The 25,673-nt window shown below is 39.8% G+C and overlaps 1 protein-coding gene across 3 annotated transcripts in view; it reads right to left on the bottom strand.

Moving 5' to 3' along the window:
- nrg3a (neuregulin 3a) overlaps window positions 1-25,673 on the bottom strand; it is a 519,285-nt gene that overhangs the window by 61,775 nt on the left and 431,837 nt on the right. For 2 of the 3 annotated variants that reach the window (XM_032553044.1, XM_032553045.1), the window contains 2 exons: window positions 23,408-23,481; window positions 15,783-15,785 (listed from right to left, as the gene is read on the bottom strand). In XM_032553044.1, the coding sequence (XP_032408935.1) occupies window positions 15,783-15,785; window positions 23,408-23,481 (77 nt within the window). The remainder of the gene's footprint in view (window positions 1-15,782; window positions 15,786-23,407; window positions 23,482-25,673) is intronic. The other variant, XM_032553046.1, reaches the window with a different exon arrangement.

Below are 25,673 nucleotides of genomic sequence, written 5' to 3'. Positions count from 1 at the left end.
CAAAAACTGAATTGTCAGTAAAACAATCCAACTATAAGGATAATGTTTATACTTTGTTACTCTTTCATTCATGAAGAAAGTGATCTCTAGCATGTTGATTGTGGTAGAAGGAAAGTTTTACATACTTTGAAACTTCATTCTTACAGTAAAATTCTACTACATATCTTAGTAAATGTTCTGGACACTTAAGGTTTACAGTACTGTCTACCTCAGTTATGATGAAGGGTCTAAATGTGAGGTTCCTTCACTGCTGGCTCAGCTAGCAGCCCCGGGTAAACACAGTTAGCCTTAGCATGTGACCAACATGGTGAATGTTTTATTCTGTGATGACCAATCAGCTACACAGCATAGGTTAACTAAAACCTTCACCTCATGATGAACCGTAGAAACTTTCTGCAATTTCAAATCAGCCAGAGAATAAACACCACATATAACGGTAACCTTAAGTCTTAAAGCAACACAGAAAACCTCTTCAACACCCAGTGAGACCCTCCATGTTCTGGCTGGTTTTTATTGCCATCCTGGTCTGGTTTGAACACTGAACACAATTCACTGGAAATAAAACCTTGAACCACACTTGTTAAATCTGCTTTCCACTGACCCAGAATATATGAAGATATTATTTCAGCTCCCTATTAGTGATACGATAACAGAATTTTAAGGTGTTTATTCATGTGTTCTCTTTAAGTCAACCAGCATTATCTGTGTAGAAAAATGAGCAGAACTTTCAGCACAGGAAACACGCCCGCCTGGGTTTTCTCCCACAGACTCTCGTCTCCTGCAGACTAATGGAACTTATAATGGAGCATTTCTACATCTGTGTTCATTAATTATCACATAAAGTAGAAGCAGATTGTTAAAGAACCTGGGGATATCTGGAGTTACTTTCAGTTCTCGAGAACAAGTGTTTCTTTTATTGCAGTTCAGCTTAAAAACACCACATGACCTGCGCACTGATCCCTGATTAATTTATCTTTTCTCTGTGCTTTAATGACCACAAGAGAAATATCTGGGAAAAGAAAAAAGCCAAGGATTATGTCTTCATATGCCCAGAGATTCATCTTTAATAAGGATGAACTGAGGGGGAGGCAAGCGTATAGAATAATGAGCTTGTTTGTACAAAAAAGGAAAAGAAGAAAGTAAAACATGAAAATATCATAAAAATATGTGGACGTTAACAAGAATACAGTTGCAAAAAATAGTATGGTGGTTATTATTTGCAGCAAGTTAATGTGTGGGGGGAAATCATTATTTTAACAAATTTAACCTCCATGCTCTGTGGCCAATTAGGCAGAAAAGTACATTTCAGCGGTTGGGTCTGTGTTCAGTACCTGGAGTCAAACCATCCATCTATGTATGTGTGTAAATGTAATAATGAAACATTCTAACATTAGTTTATATCTACAGATGAACTAGACAGACACAGGACCAGCACACCGACCGGGGAGGCTCAGTTTTCTTCTGGTTTGATATCAGCTGTTTTCTGCATTCAACGTTAAATAACCTGGAAGAGAAACAGACTAATATTCTTGGATTTCATGTTTCTAAGAAAATTCTTCCTCAGTCTACGGTCAGTTATGGTTACTTTGTAAAATGCTGGCTGTGTAAACATGGCAATAACTACAATATTCGCCTGAGTGGCAAGTTGGATTTTCTTTTTACATTTGTCCCCGTTTACATTTTACATGTTTAGATTATTTAAACCTAAACTCAACTGAGGTTAGAAAAAAGATTTGAACTGTGAACCATGCCTTGTATTAAATTTAATTTCTGTTCTAAATCACAAGTGTTTTTTAGTTGTTTTTTTTAATTATTATTATTATTTTGCAAGGACACAAATATTCCTACATGTGAATACAGTCGTCTGTCAGCAGTTTGTCACCAAACAGTTTCTACCTCTGTGAAACCTCAGACCAGATAACTACGCAGATCTGGACAATATGTAGATGTTTAATATTTGGTTAAATTGAATTCATTTCCTTTCTGCTTCTATAGCTTTGACACTTTTAAGTTTGGTAAATAAACGTAAATAAAGTGTGTCGCGAGCCATTATTGTCTATATTTAGATAGTTTTACTGTTATTTTAATTAGGATGTCTACATTGGGTCAGACATTATTAGTCAGATCACTCGTGATGAATCGTTTACTGAAATAATTGTCAGCTCATTTAATAATCGATTAATCATTACAGACTCAAAAAATGGCTGATAGAACCACATAAACTGCACAGGAAATAAACATTTTGCATTTAAGATAAAAACCACTTCTCAATAAAATGTTCTACCAAACCTTCAGTGGTAATGGTTAAGCTTCACATGGTTCAAATTTTCTAAAGCAAATCTCTAAAGAAGTATTTTTTGTGATAAAGTTATTAATTGGTTAAGAAATAATCACTCTAAACCTTACTGATGTGAAGTGAAGCAGAAAGGATGAGTGTCTCAGTGTTCAGGTTTAAGATTTATTTTTGCTGCATCTATTGCTACCAATAATCAAACGTTCCCTAAAGGAAATAAAAGGTTTATTTTCTTATTTAACAAAGGAAATGAATTATTTGTTTGTATTTGTATGTATTTATGTGTTTCTCATATTGTATCAAATATGTTCAAGTGGTTAAATGAAAATCCTTCAGACTTGTTTTCATCCAAATATTGTCAGAATAATCAATTAATGGTCGAAATAGAATAAATGATTACTAAAATAATAATTTGTTTAGTAATGTTTGTTCACTCCTTTGGTTTTTTTGTTAGTTATTTCCGTGTTCCACTCTCGGTCTTTTGTTTTTGTGTTTTGGTTCTCCTCCCTCTGTGTTTTATCGTCTCCTTCCCTCAGCTCGGCTGTTCAGCGTTCCCCTGACTACTCATCTACAGTAGTTTCCAAGTCACTAATCCCAATTCCTGAGTATTTAAGCTCCCTGGTTTCTTTGTTTCACTGTTGGTTCCTTTCTTCACGCTCACCCTGGTTTTATGACCTGGCTTCCTCATAGCCACACTTTAAGTCTCTCACTGTAATGAAAGTCATATTTCTTCATAGCTTATTGTGTAAATGGATTTAGCAAATTCTGACGAAAAGAAAGTGTTCAAAACACAAACTACTCTTTAAAGAGATAATTCTCAATGTTTGCAAAGAAAAACAGAATTATAATTTATTCTTTTTTTCTTCTTCAATGGACAAGTTTGTACATTAACATTAAAATAATTCTGAATCACAGGGGGAAACGAACAGAGTGATTCTTTTCCTGACAGAAAAAAATGTCCATTACTTAGTGAACTGACAGAAATGTCGGTTTTAATGCTCTTTTTAATAGAGCATTAAAAAGCCATTTTGACGAGGTAATTTCCAGTTTCTCTTTTGCTCATGTCCAACTTCTCCATCACAGAGGTCTGCAGGCCATTAACAATATTTCTACCTCCATTCATGGCACTTAGTCTCAGTAGGTTAGCATTTTGTGGCCAGCAGGAGGGCAGCTGGTAGCTGCACCTACACATCCACCTTCTGCTTAACTCCACCCGCCTGCCTTAACAGTAACAAAAGAACATTAATTATGAGTGTAAGGTTACTACAGCTGTTTAAAATTCTCTGTGTGATGGAGCGGGTCCAAACTTCTTGCCACCTGCTTCAAATTGTCAAGTTGCAAGTACAAGCGGCCCACAAAAATGATACTTTCTTTGAAACTAAAAATACAAAATTTATTTTATTTTTAATCTGCTTTACAACTTAAGCAAGTAATATTTTATTTTATTAATCTTTGTTATCTCCAAAATGAATGTTTTTATTTTCTATATTTGGCATATCTTTATCCTCTAATCTACACATTCACTTATTGGTGTATAAGTGAATGTGTATTCTATGTATGTCCATTTCTCATGAAAGTTAAATGCAGCAAAAACAAGATCAATAAAAGACAAATACTTTGTGTTATATATAAAATTTTCTTCTTCAAGAATATTTCGGTTTGTGTCCATCTGCATTAATGGACTTTAACTGCTGTTCTGGGCCAAACAAAACAATCATTTAGAGACCCACAAGTAGTCTGAAGGCAGCTCTCAAGACACTCATGTCAAAGAAGAGATAAATACATGTAAAGCCTGTCCTCATGCTTTGGATGTAACCCACTGATGCATTATTGGACTGTAAAATTAGTCTTTTGGTTATGAAAATTTCCCGTGATTTGTGAGGCTGTCCAAGATGGCGTCGTGGTTTAGGTTCACATGTCTGAGCCTACCTGACCTGTCCTCTTCTGATTGGATGAAGGAGAAAACAGCAAGACAATTTCAAGTATTTCTACAAAATGCCAACTCAATTTTCTTGCTTGGTTTAATCATGTTTGATGATGTGATTACAAAAGTGATTGAAACAGAGTGGAATATAAGCCATGTGCAGAAAGGAGCCAACTGTGTGCAACATATCATTTATCCTTCACCTCCAGCAGCTGCAGCCTGCAGGAATAGCAGCTATTGTGAACCTGTTGAATGACATGTTGGTGATTTCTGAATGCAGATGAACAAGAGTTCACCGGTGTTCCAATTGGGGGGGACATATTGGGACACATGTGGGCACACCTGCAGCTAATTAACCTATGCCTACATGTGAGGAGTTCAATGGTAGCTGGCAGGTAAGAGGTATTTGTAGCAAACTGTTAACGCCCTGTGCTGCTGCAGCTGAGAGGCTTAATCACTGTCAACTTTGATGGCTTCCCTTAGAGTAGACAACTGGTGAGCTTCATGAATCTTGTCTGCACAATATTTGAGAACATAATGGGAAACCTATTTTTAATTCAGAGGTAAATCTACAGAATTACTATCCTGGGCATCGCCTTCCTACACAGTTCAACACCATTCTCATCTTCTGTCAGTGCTCCATCTGAGATTTCGCCCATTGAGCTCGATTTCTCTGGTAGAATTTTATCCTGGCTAATCAGCAAACAGAAGGAGTTGTGAATGATGTACATTTTTTGCACTGTTTTAGTATTGTAGTCTGGCTGTAGTTTTAGCAATGGCAACGGAGGAAGTGAACAAAGCCTTCAGTTTGTGTTGGCCATGCATCCAACGGGAAGCAGAAATACCTGGGCTCAATCCTACATGACCCGGCTGGGTCTGCAAAGCAGCTGATCCATGGTATTGCCAGGCTGGTTTCCAATGTATGTATTGATCCATATTAAATTTGGTGTTTGAACTAGTTAAATAAGCAGTTATGAACATTTTTAGAGGAGGTCTTAAATTTAAAGAAATTCTCTATTTCTGGAAACTTGAAATACCAGGAATCCACTGTAGTTTTCACACAGAAACAGTTTTTTTTTTTTTTTTTTGCATAGCTTTCATCATTTAAAGCCCTCTTTAATATTTCTTCAGGTAATCTTTTTCTAATATAAGGTTTGATTATTTTGTTGATCCATAACACCGGACACTGTTGGAAAAAAATTAAATAAAAAATCGGAGAAGTAGAAGAAATCTGTAAAAGGGCTAATATTTTTTCTTCCCAGCAGTTATGCTTTAAAACAGCCAAAAATAGAAATTTTATTGCTTGTGGTTTTAATAAAAGACAATTTACACTGATGCTTAAAGTGTAAGCATCAGTGGCTGGAGTTATAGTTTAGAGGACCTTCCTAATTAAATTCAGTCATGCTATCATTATGTATTTGTTGGCTGCAACAGCAAACCTTTGGAATGATACTAAATGTGATCTAGATTTTATTTATAAACTGTAATAACAGACTGTAAACGCAACAGATCTGAAAAGGAGAGCTGCACCTTTTCTTCAAAAGGAGAGTTTCACCACAGCTGCATCCGTCCAGAGCTCTGCAGCTGGAACGTGTCTCTACGCAGTAGAGCAGCAGAGACACCAAGGAATGTGTAAAACACAAAATCTCAATCTAGGATTCCAAAACCTTATGTCCTCTCAGACAGTTAAAGCATTATGAAGCCTCATAAAAATCATAGTAGCTCAGTTTCTCCCTGGAATTTTAATTTACCCTCAATGTAACAGACAGGCTGTCTCAGTGTTCTAACGTCCGGCTGGTGGATCTGCCTCGCCAGAGTACGTCAGCATACAAACTCCCCTGGAACGGTGAGACAGCTTCCCGTCTCCTGAGACTCTGTGCTGCAATTCCCAGCACAGCGTGGCGATGTCGGAATGCCGAAGGTAGCCATGAAAAATGCAAAACTGGAGACCGCAGGCCATCCGTGAACACACACAGCCAAACACACACAGCAGGGGTCCTGCCAGCATTACTTTAAATGATTCAAGTGAAGCTTTCAGCAAAGATGACAAAACATGTGGAGGTAGCATGTTGTTCCTTGAGATTAATATCAAAATATCTAACCTTGAATTGTAGCTTAAAAGGTAGACAGTTGGTGGATTATCAAAGGGAACCCGTTTTATCCAGAGGAGCTTTAAACAAAATATAAACTTCTTTTATCGAGAAAGATGCTGATGTTTTCTCTGAGTGCTTTAATATTTAAAGCAAAAATATTTTTTATTCATTAAAGGAAAAATGTTTTCTTGCTAAGGAAGAAGTCTGGACACCCTGTGCCCCAGCAGCTAGCGTTAGCCCCTTTGGCTGTATTAACTTCAGTGAGGAGCTTCTGACTTCAGCCTGAGGAAAGTTTTTCTCTTCTCACTTTCAGCTGTGAGATGTTTGAGGGTTTCTTACATGAACATCCCATTTCAAACCCCCAATAGTAAATATAAAGGGGAAATCCCTTTGACTTGAACTTTTATTAATGAAAACTAATATTAGTTTTCATTCAGTCTTTAAAGCAGAAGCAGAACTAGACAGAGCAACAGTCACCTGGAACTCCAAGTTTTAACATTTAGTTTGTTTTCACACCTGATAGTCCAACAGACTCACTTTGATTTGGGGCCAAAATTTCAACATTTCTTCCATTTTCAGCTGCTTAAAATGGAACAGCAGCGCCACTTTCACTGCATTGTGTCATACCAAACAAATCAACTGAAAAACCTGTTCTTGCCCTTTGCCTGTGGGGGCGCTGTACCAAGAACCACTAAAGGAGACAACACAAAAAACTCTGAAAAAAACCCAAAACACTTCACTAAATGTAAACAAAAATGGAGTGGCGTCAGATTTTAGTGGTAGTAAGATTTCTCTTTTTTTGGTAAAAGACCATGAGTCATTTCTCCCGCTAGCGATAGACTCACATGTTTGTTTTAGTTGTATTTACCCAGAATTCCCTGTGCAGTAGTCTGTTTACCGCTCCTGGTCTGCTTGGTGTTCACATATGCATTCAAAACACACCAGAGTTCACTTCAACTGAACTGAGACCGAGGTTTTCAGGAATTTGCTTTTTTGGTCCACATCAGAGTTTGATTATGCATTCAAACCTCACTAAATGGACTTTCTAGTCAAAGGAAACAGCTGGATTAAAGCGGACTGAACTGGGCTGGTGTGAATGCATCCTGAATCTGCCCTGGCTCATGAGGCCAACAGTCGTCTCTGTATGTTGAGCTGAAATACCAAAGGCGGGACATCTTTGATTTACTAAAAGTAAATGGAATATTATCCCTATTGTACAAATGCACTCAACATAAAGGTGGAAATTTTCGAATAATACGAACCCCCAATATGATACGAATTACAGCAACATTTCATTTCCCTGCGGGGTTAATAAAGTATTCTTCCCTGGATTGAACTGAACTGTGTTCCTGTACACAGGGTAAGCTGCTGTTTACCGAAGAGCTCAGGTTGTCATAGCTCATATCTGAAACTCTAATCCACTTCCTCACGACTGGAGTGTCTGCCGTACAACTCTGTGACATGACTAAGACTGTACAAATGTTTGTGTCCACTCTCTATACGCTGAAGATCTATGCTCCATACACCAGTTTGAACTCATGGCTTTTTCATCGACTGCTTTTTTTTTTCTCCAAACACCCACACCATCTATTAAGCCTTGCCTCCTCGTGACATTATATGAACAAATGTCTGATGCCGTATTGATTGGCTAATTTTCTGCAGGTCAGGAAGTGCCACAGAGCATCGCCTCCGACACCAAGAGGTGCTTCTTGCTTTGCCCGGGGATATTTCAGCTTACACAGCTTCTTTTTTTAATAACGAAACCACAGAACAAAAGTGTGCATGTGTGATGAAAGCTGTAAAAGAACCACTAACAGAATGCTGAACGGAGCTCATGTTGAACTGCAGTTATCTCTACAGTTATGGAGGCATGAAACTATAACCAGTATCACATTTTATGCCTCCTTATCTCATGGATTCACGCATGCTGCACAGTGTAAAACGCAGCCTCTTGCTCAAGACTGGACTTGCACGATTACTTTAATGTTACATTCGACATGGAACTCATGCAACCCATGGAATGAATATCTCAAATATAGCGTGAACTATATTTGCCTTTCAATTTAAAGCTCTAACTCCTCCTGCTGGTCTACGGGGAGTGAAGCGCTGCAGACACTTCAAAACGAACAGACGCTGATTCTGTCTCTGCATCATAAAGACACGCCGTCTCGGCACCGAGACCTTCAATTCCAAGGGGTTGAATATATTTTACCAATGTGAGTGAGACAATGATTGCACAAGGGTCCTGTGAGATGATGAAAACAGTAAAGAAAGATCATAAAGTGAGGTGAAGGAGAGAGGAACCGCTAATCAAAGAGAATATGAGTCAGAGCTCAGTCTCATCTTGAATACTGTATTATCGTGTGAATGTTCTTCAGTAGGTTGAACAAACCGGCAACATTGCAGTTTGGACAACGCAGAGCTGCTGACAACAAAAGAAGATTGAAGTAGTTTGCGCTGTGAAAAGCTTTGACGAAGAGCATAAAGAGATGACATCAAACGCTTCTGCTGAACCTTTGATGGATTCAAAGAAAGCCCGACTAAACCTCTGATCTCTGATGGCGAAGGTGACGAGTCATGTTCTGCCTCTCCAGGTTTCAGAGGTAAACGGATCAGAGTCGGGTACAGTCTGTTCTGAGTCAGCGCTCAGCATGAGGTTAAAATCACTCGTTTCAAAACGAATTAGGTTTCCCCCTACAGGCAACACCTAAGAGCTTTTAATGAACAAAAATATTTATAAAAATTCACCTACACCAAGTTTTACAGACAATATTACAGAGGAGGATTAGGGTCACTGAAAAAAAGGAAATAATTCTGACTTTAATCTCACAATTCTGACATTTTTCTTAGAATTCTGATTTTAGCCTAGCGCCAAAAGTCTTAAAGAAAAGTTAGTTTTTTTAAATTGCTGTGTTTCCAGTAAGCACATTTATTTTAGAAAATGTCAAATTGCGCAACTATATGGTGAATGGAAATGCAGCTACTTTCTCCAAGTGTGTGTTCTGATCCAGTTCAAGAAGTTCATGGCTCCGTCTGCTCCTGGGATTTGGAGTTCAGATTCAGGAAGAGAAGAAGAAGAATACTTCCAACAGTCTGGAAGAAGATCCCGATGCAGATCCCCCACCTTTAACTAGGCCTGTCACAATGGCTCACTTTGCTGGACAATAAATTGTCCCAGAATTTATTACAATTAACAATAATATTGTTGTTTTAAGACCATTTATCAAGTAACATAATAGTAACTGCATAATAAAGCAAGAACATATTCTCAAAGATTAAAAACTTCAAATTCTAATGAGCATTTAACACTGGAACTAGAATACATTTTAAATATCAAAAATGCATAAACAAAACAGAAACAACAAATAAAAATAAATTATGAAGTTTCTGTAAATTAAATTGTAGTTCAAAAGAAGTGTTGGTTATGACCAAAACACCGCACTAAAAACATTTATCATCCAGGTTCTGGTAGAAAGAGAGAGAAAGAAGTAAAAAACAATAAATCATGCAAATGGAAATGATTGAGTTTATTATGGGATTAATTGATTAATTAATTATTGTGACTAGCCTCCATTTAATGCCTCAATCTCAGATGACTTCTCGTATTTTCGTTGCAAATGTCTGACTTTATAATCAGGAAAACGTACAAGTTCTTTATTCTCATGAGATTTAATTACAAAACACCTGATTTAATATTGTAAATTTTACAATATTAAAATGTAAAATTTACCTTAATCCATTTCCATGGATTAATTTTCCAAATGAATCATGGAAAATGTGTATTTCACCTTGCAAATGTACAACTTTCTGTAATCAGAGTATTAAGTTTTTTACAAATATGTGAATATTAATAATAATCTCAAAATTTCTGAGTTTTTTTTTTGTTGGTAGAATTATACTCCTCTATGATCAATTATTATTTTTTGCTTTTATCCACAACGGTCCTAATACGCCGACTCACTTTTCTTTCTATCTAGTTATATCTATTTTTGCTTGACTTAACATTCTCGAGCCTTTTGCTGCTCATCTTTTATTCAGCGTTGCTTTGATGATTGGAAAGCAGAGTTTTTCAAAAAATAGCTGCAGAATTGCTGAAGTGCCAAAAATTCCTTTCAGTTGTTATTTTGTCAGGGGAAATAATCTTTCTTCCTTTCTTATTCCTGGATGTTGTTGTATTAGTCCAGCCATGGCAGCCCTGATGCCCCCAGAGAACCTGAGGCAGTGTGATAACCTCTCTGAAGACGTGGCTACCTCCATCCTGCCCCCCAGGAGAACGCAGCGTGCCAGAAGTACTTGGCAGCGATTGTTTGCCCCACCGTTGAACTTTTTTTCTTGGCTGGCACAATCCAAAATAAAAGTCGGTTTGAGGGGAGCGTCTCTTCATGTTTTGGAGATGACTTGGACAGAGAATTGGAGGGATGAGGATCGGCTCTCGGACAAAATGTGTTTTGACGACAAGATGGCACGTAGGAGGTTAGTGGGAGATGGATGCAGGGCGAGAGGGCCGTCTGAACGGAAAGAAATCTGGGAAAAAGGGGAACGGTGATGTCAACACTGAGGCGAGCTGGAGCAGGAGACACAGAGGTAACCCAGGAAATTAGGATCTGATTAACTGCCAACAATGTCAGGGAGAGGGATGCTGTGACAAGATTATCTGAGGGGTGAGGAAAGAAGAGGAGCGCAGTATGCCACTCTTCTTTACCAACTTTACACTTACCAACTTTTTGGAAGCAGGAGGTGGTTGAATAAAGAAGGGAAGAAAAGAAGAGAAGAAAAAATAAAAGAAAGGAAAAGAAAAAGATGTTACTGGAAAAAAGAGGCAGAAAGTTTGCATAGAAAGCTGACAGAAGCCATCTGAAGAAAAAACAGGCCTTTGCAAAAATATGCATATTAACTTTGTCACATCTACTTTTTTTACAAGCAAAAACCTTGATGCATGTTGTTTAGGTTTTAATGGGACCAGTGAACAGACAGGAGAGCTTAACTGTGAGATGGAAGGAAAATTATATTCCCTTGATATGATAAGCAATATGATAATTCCCATTTTTTTGGTAAATAGCTTAACCTCAGACTGGATGGTATGGAAACTCATTTCTATTGAGAAAGAAAGAAATCAAGGTCCAACAGGAAGTCATATTTTTGAATTTTAAAGTCATAATTATGAGATTCAAAGTTATAGTAATGAGATATAAAGTCATGATAATGACATCCAGGAGACCCTCTGAGAAACAGTGTGGCTTTCTATCTCATAATTATAACTTGAAAAGTCAAAATTATAACTTTTATTCTCGTAATTATGACTTTAAAACTCAATTATTATTTCCTGTTGTACTTTTAATGTTTCTTTCATGGCAGAAATTAGCTTTCATAAGACACGTGAACATCACTTTTCATTTATAGATTCTCAATTTGATTTTGGTCTGGACTTGGATTGGGCCATTCTAACAGAATATCAGCATTTACATCGGTATTGGCCAATGTTAGTCATATTTTAACATATTGGTTTTGGTCCAATCAGTAAAACTGGGCCAATATTAACCAATATATATTACCTTCTTGTTGCCATTTGTGTTTTGGATGGAGTTGACTGTTATGCGTTTGGAAAGATTATAAGGTGTTTAACTGATGGACGGTGTGGTGATGTTTAAACAGAGTCCAAATTATAGGGAAATATATAAACTATATGACATCGGTAAGTATTGGTTATTGGCCATAACAGCAGTTTTCATTTCAGCTGTCGGCCCAGATTTTCATATCAGTGCATCCCTAATTCTAACATATGAAAATGCATTCTAAACTATTTCAGTCAGCCCTTGCTGTGTGTTCAGGGTTCAGTTTTGCTGGAAGGTGAACAAACACATTCAAGTCTTTTGAAACCTCTAACAGTTTTTTTCCCCCCACTATTGACCCATCTTCAGCTGTGTCCATTTTCCCTTCACTTCTGACCACCTCCTCTGTCCGTGCTGGAGACAGCATGCCACAGGAATGAACTAAGGGCTTGTGTTCTGAAAAAAACTGCAGCATTCAAGATCGTCCTTTATACTTCACTTCATCTGGATGCACAGAAATATCGACTTAGAACCCTTCTGATATACAACTGATACTGCAAAAACTATATGAACTTCTGCCCCCTTCAGAAATCCACCCATTAAGCTTAGGGTTGTCGACCATGATGACAGCAGACAGCCATCACGGTCGACAGCTCAGGCAAGCCAGCGAAGCTGTGGTATTTCCACAGCGCCCCAAATTGCTGTATAATGCAGCTTGGGAATATAACGATCAGCCCTTCATTCTGGAATTTCTGGAAGTTTTACTAGACGTACTACAGGGCGAATATAGTTGCGCTCTTTGACCTGCACTTCAGCTGTGCGGATTCTCCCGTCTGCTCCAGGGAAAACCGTTTTTATCAAACCAACAGGCCAAAGAGCTCGTGGTAACTGTGGGTCTGCTATCATCACAACGGTTCCAACTTGCAGGTCTTCAGAGTGCTCTTGCCACTTATTCCGAGCCTGGAGTCCTGGCAGATAAAACTTTAGGAAATGTTTCCAAAAGTGGTCAGCTAACACTTGACTATATCTCCATCTCCTCCGACCAGCAATCTCTACTTCTGGGTATTTAACTTGAGGAAGAGATGGGTCTAGCCGCCCCATCAACAAGATGTTAGGAGTGATAGGATCTGGGTCAGCTACATCTGCTGAAACATAACCAAGTGGTTTGGAATTAAGTATTCCTTCAACTTCCACCAAAAGTGTGCGCAGCACCTCCTCTGTCACAATTTGGGCACCCAAGGTTGTCGTGAGGGCCGATTTCAGGGATTTAATTTCCCTTTCCCAACACCCACCGAAGTGCGGTGCTCCTGGAGGGTTGAATCTGAAGTCTATTTGTTGACCAGCCAGTTGCTCCTGGATTTGTGGCTGAAGGCTCCTGAATGCCTCGGTCAGTTCACGTTCTCCAGCTTTAAAATTGGTGCCTTGATCACAAAGTACTTCATAGGGCTTTCCTCTCCGTGCTATCAGACGTCTCAGTGCCAACAAGAACGAGTCGGCATCAAGGCTGGACAGCAGATCTACATGCACAGCCCTTGTGGTCATACATTTGAATATGATGCCCCACCGCTTCTCATGTCTTCTGCCAACTTTGATAATGTAAGGTCCAAAGCAGTCTACTCCAGTAGAGTAGAAAGGTGGTTTGAATAGTCTGAGTCTGGATGGTGGCAAATCAGCCATTTGGGGAGCAACAGGTCTTCCTCTCCATCGTCTGCAGCCAACACAATGTCGCTGATAGCGCCGAACAGCCTCCCTGCCCCGTAGAATCCAGAATCTTCTCCTTATTTCAGCAAATACCCTCTCTGGTCCTGGGTGGTGAAGCTCTGCATCAATATCCTTAATGATTAATTCTGTCACAGGATGACGAGAATCGAGTACGAATGGGTGGATAGAATCCTCTTCAAGTTCAGAGGCACGTCTCAAACGGCCTCCCACACGAATGAGTTCCATGGATTGGTCAAACTGTGGATCCAAAGGATACAACCGACTACTAGGTCCAACCGTTTGGCCTGATTTGAGCTTAGGAAACTCAGTAGGAAAGCTGTCCATTTGGGTTTGTCGCAATATTTCGATTTCAGCTTTTCGATAATCATCTGCTGTGGAGCTGCCAGAGGTGTGAGCCGCCCCATGAGCACGTTTCACTGTCGCTTCTACAAGATCCCTGAAAGTTTGGTACTGTGTGACCCCAGGGATGGTGGAGTTTGGAATGTTAGAAATGGTTCCACAAAATGATGAATGTTTGAGCTCCTCTTCGCCATCCATGATGGAAATTGAGGGCATGAGCGGCCATTGATCAATAGGATCTTGAAGAAAGAGAGGCCCATGTGTCCATCTGGAGACAACGGCTAGTTCGGTCAGAGTTTTTCCCCTGGTTATGTCATCAGCAGGATTCTCCTTTGATGGCACAAAGTGCCAATCCTGGGCTGAAGTCAGCTCCTGAATCTCTGCCACCCGGGTCCCAACAAACACCTTAAAGTGGCATGACTCAGACTTTAGCCAAGTTAAAACAGTGGTGGAGTCTGACCACAGATAAACCTTCTGTATAGGTATGTTGAGTTCAGTCTTTAGCACATGAGCTAACTGTGCACCTGTGAGAGCTGCACACAATTCCAATCTTGGAATGGACAGCTGCTTTCGTGGGGCTACTCGTGACCTGGCTGCTAGAAAAGCAATTTCCTGGATTCCATCTGGAGATTCTGTGACCATATAGGCAACTGAGCCGTATGCCCGCTCTGACGCGTCACAAAATATATGGATGTCTCTTTTGCTGTCCGGTAGATCTAACTTTTCCGTGGTGTAACATCGAGGTAAAGAGATCTTCTCTAGGTCGGGCAGCTCTGCCTGCCAGGTTTTCCATGTCTGTAGCAGGTCCTCGGGAAGTCTTGGATCATCCCACTCTCTTTTTTTATCCCAGAGACGTTGAATGACAATCTTAGCTCTGGTGGTAAAGGGGATAATATAACCAAGGGGGTCATACAGGCTAGCCAGAGTTCTGTAAATGCTTCGCATCGTCACTGAGAGGTCACCAGTAGGAAGATGTTTGTAATGCAGCAGATCTGTAGGACAATGCCAGTGGAGTCCGAGTGTGGATTCAAATGTATCAAGCTGATTCTGATTTATCCACAAATTGCTGCTAGTTGATCTGGCATCTTCTGGGAGATGACTGATTACGGATGGCACGTTGCTCGCCCATTGTCTTAGATCGAATCCTCCCTCAGCCAGGACATCTCGAAGTTTATCAACTAACATCTTTGCCTCCATTTCTGAACTGAAACTGTGGAGACAATTGTCCACATAGAAACCCCTTTCAACTGCCTCTCGGATGTCCTCTTCAGGCAGGCTGTGATCTTGAACATGCTTTTGCAGTGCATAAGTGGCACAGCATGGACTGCAGGTGGTCCCAAAGGGGAGCACCTGCCACTCATATACACTTGGCGGTTCCTCCCTTTTTAAGTCCCTCCAAAGGAACCGCAACAGTGGTTTGTCCTCAGGGAGAAGTCTCACCTGGTGAAACATTGCTTTAATATCACTAGAAATGGCCACTGTATGTTCGCGAAAGCGAAGAAGCACTGCCAGCAAGGATGGGCCTAAAGTAGGACCTGGTAGGAGTAGTTTGTTTAAGTTTCTGCCTTGATATTGGAATGAACAGTTAAAAACTACTCTGCTTTTATTGTTGTGCTGTACCAAGTGATGTGGGATGTACCAGGCTTCATCAGATTTCTCCACTTCTTCAGGCTGTAACTTCAGTATGTAACCAGCATCCTCCAGTTTCTTCATTTCAGCCTTATATATTTCTGCCTGATCAGGATTTTTAGTAAGTCTCCTTTCTATGTTTCTGAGGAGTGGAAGAGTTGCTTCAGGAGTAGCATGCAGAGGTTCTGTGCCTTTAATGCGGAGCATTGGGGTAGCATATCTGAGTACTCCACCAACTTGAGTTCTGACAGTCTTTCTTGAAGGGTGCACAAAGCCTCACTATCTTGTCGGGACCTGGTCACTTCCTTTGTGCTCCGATATGGAAGAACATCAAGTTGCCAGAGCTTCTCAACTTGTTGATGCAACTCAATGGTGGGAGACTGAAATGAGATGAAATTACATTGTTGTGTGTCTGATCCCGGTTTCACTCCTTCCGCAGGGCCCTGTAATGTCCAACCTAAGCGAGTCCTGACTGCTGCTGGGCCACCTTTACTCCCCAAGAGGACCGGTTCCATGGGAGTGATTAAATATGGGAAGTCAGATCCAATCAGGAGAAGTGGCTGAACCGTGTTTATCGGTTGAAGTGGTAAATCTTGCAGATGTTTGTATTTTCTCTGAAGAGCAACAGTGGGTTGACTGTGTTCTGCAAGGTTTAAAGATTTAGCTGTGAAAGCCCGGTTAATCCAAAATGTCTTTGCTGGTTGAGCTACAGGGGAGACAGAGAATGAAACTGCATGGCCATGGATGACCCTTGAGTCTTTTTTCACTGTGTGGAGAACAAGAGCTTCAGCTTCCCCTTCCAAACCAAGCTCACGTGCTGCACTGTGGAGCAAAATGGATCTCTCCGAACCATCATCCAGAACAGCGAAGGCTTCCATACTTTTGCTCCCGTTACTCAATCGGACCTTGACTATTTTTAGAAGAACTTTACGCTTGGTTAGAGAACGTCCAACATAAAGTTTGTCATCCACACTGCTTGTTAGACATGCACCCACAATGGTTCCCTGGTCTGGGGGTTTCCCCCTCTCTGCCGTCTCCTCTTTTTCCTGCCACTTCTCATTTACATCATGTAGTATCAGCAAGTGCCTACGTCCACAGGTTTTACACGTTGCCTTGAGAGTACATTTGGCAGACAGATGTCCTCTCCCACAACGCCAGCAGCGGTTATTTGTTTTGATCCACAGCACTTTCTGTTCCTTTGTAAGCTGCTGAAAGTTCTGACAACCGTTCAAAAAATGACTGGAATGGTCACAGTAGGGACAATATGGTTTATTCTTGACCTTCTCAGTAGTAATGGCATTTTGTGTCAGCTCAGAAACCTTGGTCTCTCCTGATTTCCCAGAACTGAGCAGTAATGCTGTAGTTCTTGACACCACCTTTTTGTCCTTTTCTGTGCCTCTTTTCCTTTGGCTATCTCTGACAGGAGTACAGAATCTGGTACTATCTTCATAAACCTGCATTTCAAAATCCAGCCATTCTCCTAGATTATACAGAGTTGGAATTGGAACCTTACTTGGATGCACTCTTCTTTTAAAACTGCTTCTAAGCTCGTGTGGAAGCTTGCTTAGTAATCTGGAAACATGAGACCCACAATGGAGTTCAATACTACCTTCTCTTCCTAGTTGCTCTAACATGCCCAACAGAGAACGTATCCGTAGTGCAAACATGCGAAATGCTTCCCCATCCCCGCTGCGTATGTCTGGTCCATCCATCAGTTCTGCTATTCGTGCTAAGGCAAGCTGATGTGGCTGGCCAAACTGCATGAACAGGGCATCCATTGTGTCGGTGAAAGGATGTGGAGAGTTGCAAAATGAATCTGCTATCAGGAGAGCTTCTTCTAACTTGAGATGATCTGTTAGGACCTGATATTTAAAATGTTCAGAAGCACCTGCTGGCAGAATGTTATCAAGAGCAATCCTAAGCCTGGAGAACTCACGTGGGTCTGGATGCACAAAATAGGGTATAGTTGGAGCAGGACCATTATATGTACTTCCGTGTTTAGGTGCTGAATGTGAGCTTTGGATCCTTCTAGAATCATAATGATCTTCTCTTTCAAACAGAGCAGAAGCAGAAGAATCTGGGTGCTCTAATCTGGAGATTCGGGATGTGACTGACCTTCTCGGAGCTGGCACTGGAGGTGTAAAGGTTCTCATTTTCGCTGAACTTCGTGGCGAAGGAACTGGAGCTGCTGATAGGCTTTCCGACACACTCTCTTCGCATATTTTATTTCCATACCTGTAGCCTCGATCTGAATGATGCACACGCTTCTCTTCGTGAGGGCCAGTAGACTCGTCTCTTATACTTGCTGAAAGTGAATAATGCTCTACGTCTTCCCTCTCTTTCTGTAGTGTGCGAATCCTTGGCTTTGGGACAGGAAATGCTGTGGTGTATACATTATGGGCTGCGGGTGCAAAAGAGTTATCTTCAGCCTCGCTTGCTGTGAGTTTCTCCATTTTGTGTTCCATCACCTTCAACGTCTCCAGGACTGTGGACAGCTGTGCTGCTGTTTGTCGCAACTCCTGCAATTCCCTCCTCATCTCATTGTTACTGTGATATAGATCATCTCTATCTCTTGTGAGCTCCAAAATAGCTTCACGTTGGCACTGATTTTCTTTCTGTAAACACTCCTTTTCTCTCTCAACTTCATCAGCATCCTCCCACTGATCCATCATTCTCCAATGGTTAGGACTAGGTTGCTGGCTAATGGGTGCACTGCAATGATCTTCCGCATCTGAATCGCTGATATCAGATAAGAGCATCTGTACTCCAGAAGCAGGCTGATGCACAGGCTGATCCAGTGTATAATCTGCCGTATAGCTTCGTGGACGTGCAGTTCGTCTGGGTCTTACCACGGGCTGCATCTTGGGTTCTTCTTCTCTAACTGGAGTGCTTGTCGCCATGTCCTGCAGCATTTCCCAAATCCGGCTCGAAGGACCACAATTGAACTGAAGGGCTTGGTGTATCTGAAAAAAACTGCAGGCATCCGATCAAAGATGTGGCGTCCCTTTATTATCATTCAACTTACAATTCTTGATGCAGCAAAACAAACCAGTAATCAGAAAATATCGAACTTAGAACTCCTTTCTGATAATACAGTTGCTACAACTACTGAACTACTGCAAAAACTATATGAAAAACATGTTCTGCCCCCTTCTAGAACATTCCCACCCATTAAGGCTCTGATAGGTTGTTGTCGACCATGATTGACAGGCAGACCAGCCAATCACGGTTCAGACAAGCCTACAAGGCGAAGTCCAGCGAAGCTGTGGTATTTTCCACAGGAACAGTGTATTCAGATTCTGTATTGAGGCAAAAGTGTTGAATCTTGAGTCTCATCTGACAGTCCATATCTTCTTTAAACCTCCCCCCCCAGACTTTCTTCTGTTAATTACAGCCATGTGGCGTCCTCATGACTACATTACACTTTGTGTAGCCTGGTTGGTTCACATTCAGTTGGACACACATGACAGTTGGATGAAAACATTGTATTTAAATTTGATGTCTGGAAACTTCTCACCTCTACTCCTCTCACCTGTCCAAAACGACCAAGAAAATTAGGTTGTGTTCAGTTCGACACTGGATAGATAAGTGCTTTTGGGTTCATTTATTTTAAAAAGTGTTGGCTGTTAAAGCTGTCTGCCTTCTTTCTTTATTTGCTCATTGTGAAGTTGTGACAGTTCTCTAATGTTCTCTAGTGAAGAGCTGAGGCCTTCATGGAACAGCTGGATTTATACTGATGTTAACTTTCACAGTTACACAACTTCTGTAAATTATTTATTGCTTTGGGTTTCTACTTAGGGGTATCAGATTAAACGTGGTTACAATAAAAATGGATTCCACAGTTTTCAGATGTTTAATCCTAAACAAATATGTAAAATATCATTATTTTCTCCCCTCTCTACTACTTTGTGATAAAGTAAATAACTGAAGTTTCTGGTTGTGAACAGATTAATGGAATGCAATGAGAACAGCTTCAGTGTTTAATCAGCATTCTGTTTGAATGCTAATGATGATGCAACAACTGCAGATTGGTCGTCTCTTAACTCTGTTTTTCAGGCCCAGAGTGGCTCAGGAATGACTTTGCAAGTTTGAACAATTTATATGGAAATCCGCCTGAAAAAGTCCTCAGGTTTGGGATCCCCAGAAACGGTTACCATGTTAGGCAAGAAAACCAATTTAAGGTAATGGTAAAGATGTGGTTAGTCTTTTTTTCCTTCCCCCTCTGGAGTTATAGGTCTTCTAAAAAGTTTTAATAGGTGGTTTTGTTTGGTGAATTGCAGAAATAACTACTTTTTTCTCCCCTTTAATTTGCAAGATCAGGTAAAAGAAATCCTCCTGTCCTAAGCTGGAAGACTCTACAACTTTGACTTTATACCAATGACTGAAATGGTAGAAGCTTTACATTGTAAGCGTACAGTACTTTTGAAAAGTATTCAGACTAACTCAAATTTTTGATATTGTGGTGCATTACAACCATAAACCACAATTTTATTGGTATTTTATGCACTAGCTCAACCCAATGCAGCAAAACATGTGAAGAAGGGAAAGTTACATGGTTTTCATTTTTTGACAAATAAAACCATAAAAAACATGCTATGCATTTATATATGCCCACATTTTACTCCAATACCCTTAAATAATATGCAAAGTGTTGCACAGGGTTCCCCTGTGCTCTTGCGTTAGAATGGCCCACTCAAAGTCCAGGCCTAAGTCCCATCAATCCATAGCAGGATCGATTGATGGTGAATCATGGATGAGTTTCTCTAGATCTTGCTGAGACATTAGTCCTGAAAATGATGGTTCGAAGTCAAGTGGTGACATCATAATGTAGTTGTGCATCATCTGCATAGTTATGGTAGTTTATCTTATTTCCTGTTATAACCTGAGCTAGTGGGAAGTATGTAGATATTAAATGAGAGGCTCTAGGATTGAACCTTGGGGAACCTCATATGTGACTTGAAAGGTTTTTGACAAAACTTAAAAATTGCTTTTCAGAAAAGCTCATGATCCAATATGACTCATTTTGACCCATTTTGCAAGGAAGTGTACAGGGAAAAAAGTGATTCTGAAACTGATGGAAATGTATCCCAGCATACTTTCACCTGTAATTACAGCAAAAGATGCTTGTATTGAATATGGCAGCACTGAATGCAAATAAATACCATACTTTAGATTTTGATTCATAAAAAGATTTATGCTTTACAGGTAAAAGAAAAAAAATGTTTTGGGATCTCGCATAAAACCCCATTAAAATACAGTAAAGTTTGTAATAGTAGCATGACAAAACATAAAAATAATTTAAGAAACAGTCTGACCTATGAGAAAGGTAACACGTCTTCATCACTTACATACACAGGCCAGTCGGTTGCTACACAAACAGAAAGTGATGGGTGTCACTTGAGTGGACACCACTATTGCTCTAGGAAGCAGTTACATTAATACTTTCAGTGGAATTAAAAACCTCATTGCAGCAGCTTCCTTTAACGATCTGGAAAGTAAAGGATATTAGCAAATACCCAGCGATAACACTGCCAATGCATTTGCCACATCTAATTTACGCGTCCCGTTTATGGCACATTCTCCTTTCCAATCAAGTGTTAAATGGGAAAATGAAATTTGAATATTAGAGCTCTTAAGGGACTTTTGACATTGGGCAAATACAAAGTGCCTGAAGTATCACATTGTCCTTTTAATGCTAAATAGTGCTATTATGGCATTGTTGGCAGGAATCCAATGGATAAGACATTGTATTGCCACAACATGGGGAGGTTGAAGAAAGATTGATTTTCTTTTAAATGAGCCTGGAAGACCTAAGAAATTCATATAACATTGATAAAGGGCAGGATGGTGAGAAATTTGGGTAATCTGTGTTCTCTACACTCTGTGACATTGAGAAAACCATGTTTTATAGGAGATAAAGCAAGAGGAAAGTGACCTTCATCTTAATAGCAGAAAATAGTTGGGAAAAAGCTGAGAAAAAAAGCCAATAACCAGATAAAAACTCTCAGTATTTAAAGTAATTGCATGCCAGAGGAAAGCATTAGGCATTGAAAACCCAAAGATATTTGGGAACGAAGCACAAAGTCAGATCTGCTCAGTTACCTCTTTAGACTGCACATCATGCAGCATCGCATTTCCCTTCTTTGCATGTTTTCTAATCAGGTACTGCCTTTGTCTCCACCAATCATTTTAAAAGTTGTGAAATTTTAAGAACTTAAGCTTTTCAAAGGTCTTACAGGAGCTATTCAAATGTGGCTTAAAGATGTACTAAACTGCTACACATTATGCCTTGTTTCAAACACAAACTTCAATGTATTTTATCTTTCACAGCCTAAATTCATTGTAATGGCAATAAGGTAGTGAACTTATACAAGTTTTTACACAAGAATCTTTTCCAAAATCAATCTGAAAAGTTGAGATTTGCATTTGTATTCATTCCCCTTTAATCCACGACCCCTAAATAAAATCCAGTACAACTAATTGCCTTCAGGACTTCACCTAACTCACATGTGTATAATTTAATCTCAGTATAAATCCAGCTTCTCTGTGAGTATTAGTGGGAAAACTGTATGACGAAGACCCAGGGACACAGCAGTCATCCCTGACCTGTTTGGGTTGTGGCATATCGGGCCAACGGTGACTTTGTGACGGAGTTTGAAGCTGAGTTAAGTTGCAAAACAACATCTGAAGCTGTGGAGACGCCAACTTTGTAAAATCCATCATTTGAAAATGGAAAGAGTGCAGCAGACCTCAAGATAAAGTTCAGATTTATGTTATGCCACAGTCATAACCGTGCTCTATGTGGTAGAGTGGAAACAAGACAGTTTTTGTTGAAAGAAAGCAACAAGTAGTCCTATTTAAAGCAAACAAGTGGAAGAAGAGGCTCTAGTCAGTTGAGACCAAAGTTTTATGTGTGCTGAAAACTATCGCCGGATATCACCGTGGAAACAACATTCCCGTGGAGAAACATTTTAGCGGCAGCAGCATGATATGTAGACAGTTTTTTTTCTGAACGGAGTTAATGGAAAGGATGGGCAATCCTGGAATAAACCAAATTTAAGGCTGCAAAAGATTTTACTGTGGTGGAGGAGAGGAACTCTCACAGGGATCACAGCTGTGGATCTTATGCTGAAGTTGGTAGAGGCAGGACTGATTACTGAACTCTATCAGTGGATAGTTTTATCCGAAGTAGTTTTATTTAGTTACCAGATGAATAACTAAAGCATATTCATCTGGTAAAATGGTTCAGTCAAAACCTAAGACCAGTTGAAAATTGATGTTCGCAGACTCTCTCCCTCAAATCGGACAGCTAATTTTGTAAAGATGGATGGGCATAAAAAAGACACACCTAAACTCTTTTATTTATTATTTATTTATTTTCCTTAAACTTCACAAAGATGCACTTCTGTCAAATAAAATCCCAGCAAAAACAAACAAAAACCTAAAGTTTGTGGTTGTAGTGCTACAAAATCTGAAAAAGTTGAATATATCTGACTCTGAGAAAACATTAAAGAAAAATAACTTCCTGACTTGTTTGCTGCCGAGATGACGCATTGCTTTTAGAATAAATATCATACGCATTTGCCTATATGCAAAAAAGATTTAACAGTGAAGGCAGTTTGATATCAAACACATTTCTATTTATACCATCTGACTAAGTGCTTCCGTAATAGCTGTCAAGCTGCTTTTGCATGGCAGAAGAGAGAAGTCAGTGGTTTCAGGGTTTTCAAATATGTCAGCGCAGAATTGTGAGCATTTACATTTTTTCAGTTGCCCTATATAGTTTTATTTTTCTGCTTCTCTTTGTTTAGATGTTTAAATTTTGTGTTGATGCAGAGAGAACACAGAAGCCTCTTACTGGGGTCTGACAGGATGGAGTCCGTCTTGGGCAGGAACTGGTCACACCGGATTCCTTGGTAACCTTCACGACACCTGGTGGACAAAAAACCAAAAAAAAAACACAGTTTCTCTTTGAGACTGGAAAATCTGCACAAAACCTTCCTAAGTGTGTTTCCTGACAAAGCAGTGGAGGTTTATTAGAGACAAACAGACAGGTATAGATAAATACAGAGAAGCAAGCAGTCTTCCAGGGCACTGAACTTAGCTGGAGGAGGTTGTTGTTGTTGGTCAGTGAATCCCAAATCCATACACCTTGGTCAGGAAGAGAGAAATTCAGTTCAATGACATAAATGATCACGAAGGGAAAACACAAGTTGTTGCAGGTCAGAGTCTTCGAAGGGCATCGATGGTTTTAGTTGTGTCCTGTCTAAAGAACCTCATGTCTGAAGAAATTCTCTTCAGACATAACATCCTTTAAAATCAGACAATTTCTTATGATAGCAAGATACTACGCCTGTATTAATTTCCTAGCTCTGGCAGTTAAACGCTCCCATCAAGCTGATTACAGAAGATCTGCAACATCTTTCTGAAAGCACTGAAGGTCCCAAGTTTCCTCAAGAAATATAATCAGACTTATTTCAGTTCCTCCTGAAAAACATAATCATGTCTAGATGAAATAAATGCTCCAACGTGAAGTCATTAAGCAGTACACCAGCTCTGCCTCCTCAGCCTCTTGTCCATCTCTGGTACACCTGGCATGTACAGAAGCCACAGAGTTTCTTGTAGTGGAAGTCTGAGACGAACAGAGTGAGAGAACAGACCCCTGGCCACCGGGTCAGAAACATGGCCCTGCAGTTTCATAACCTTTAGTCTCGTTCAACTCAGTGATACTGAATCTGCATTGAAGAGATGTTAACCCCTCCAAATGTACGTTCAATAAAGAAGTGCACATTCTAAGAGTTTTGAACAGTCCTCAGAATCTGAGTGTAAATTAAGAAGTAAACAATAACCATTGAGTAGCTAATGAGTTCTGAAATGTACTTAGTCTGCCCTTCAGAAAATGTCTCTGAAAAAGCGTGTTTTTTAATAAATGTCAGTTCAATAAATATCTCCTGATCAACATACAGAAGCCTGAGTGTTACAGAGCACAGGAACACGGTGCAGGTTTAAACTAAGTGTGGTGTGAAGCCTCAGCTTGTTTGCATATCTGTCGTTGCCTCTGGCTGTTTGAACCTTCGCCTTCCCGTCTCCCTGCTGTGGAAGCTGCAGGTCTCACATATGGAAATGGACTTAATATGCAGTCTGCTCTGTTTTACTAAGTCTCAGATCTTACCTCTGTTCAAACTGTTTCTTCACAAACACGTCTAGATTCAACCGCACCGCACTGCAACAAAACACACTGACTTTATTTGACCAGATAAAGACAAGAGAAGACGTACGTCTGTCCTGACAAGAATCTCAGACACTTAGAGATTCATTTAAGAAAACAACAAATATAACACTTTGAATTTGGTCATTTTTTCAGAATGGTAATGACAACCTTTTTGTGATCCATCCATGGTGAGTGACTTTTAATCACATCAGCTCTAGATGGCGAAGAAACATGAACACAGATGAAAGGATATTTGGAGAGACACAAGCTGATAACAAAAGCTGTGACTTTAAATCTAAACAACAGCCATAGAAAATGTCCTCATTTCATAGAACGTTAACGCAAAGTGCAAAGATAGGATGCTAATCGATCACGAAATCCCTGGGTGATGAGGGGATGAGGGGCGACACCATTAAAGTGTAAAAATGAGGCATTTAGAATCCACTACACAGTCATTATAAGAAACAAGCATTCAATATAAATACATTTCATTTTAGCTCAGCAGGGTGGAGAGCTGCTGAGCAACATGATAAGGACTCAAAGAAAACAGAAATAATTGTCTCTACAAGTCAAAGATTTAAGATTTAAATTCACAATTATTTTTTATAAAAACTCAATAACTCTACATGTGAAACCCCCCAAAAACCTAATTGCATTGACAAACCCAGCGTTAGCTTGTAATTACAGGTCAGCAGTATAGAGTTTAAGTCAGATATTTACATGCAATGTATAAAAACATACTTTTTCTTCACTGACTGACATGAAATCAGACTAAAATCTTCCTATTTTTTTGGTAATTTAGGATTGCCGACATTTTAATTAAAGTTCTTTCTGCTTCACTGCCTGAGACAGGAAATAAAGGAGCAGAATCTTGTTATAAAGAGACGTATTTTTGTCATGAGATTCAATATGA

Source organism: Xiphophorus hellerii, chromosome 22 (assembly GCF_003331165.1).
Source record: "Xiphophorus hellerii strain 12219 chromosome 22, Xiphophorus_hellerii-4.1, whole genome shotgun sequence".
Taxonomy (NCBI): domain Eukaryota; kingdom Metazoa; phylum Chordata; class Actinopteri; order Cyprinodontiformes; family Poeciliidae; genus Xiphophorus; species Xiphophorus hellerii.
This window is presented reverse-complemented; position numbering and strand designations above follow the sequence as displayed.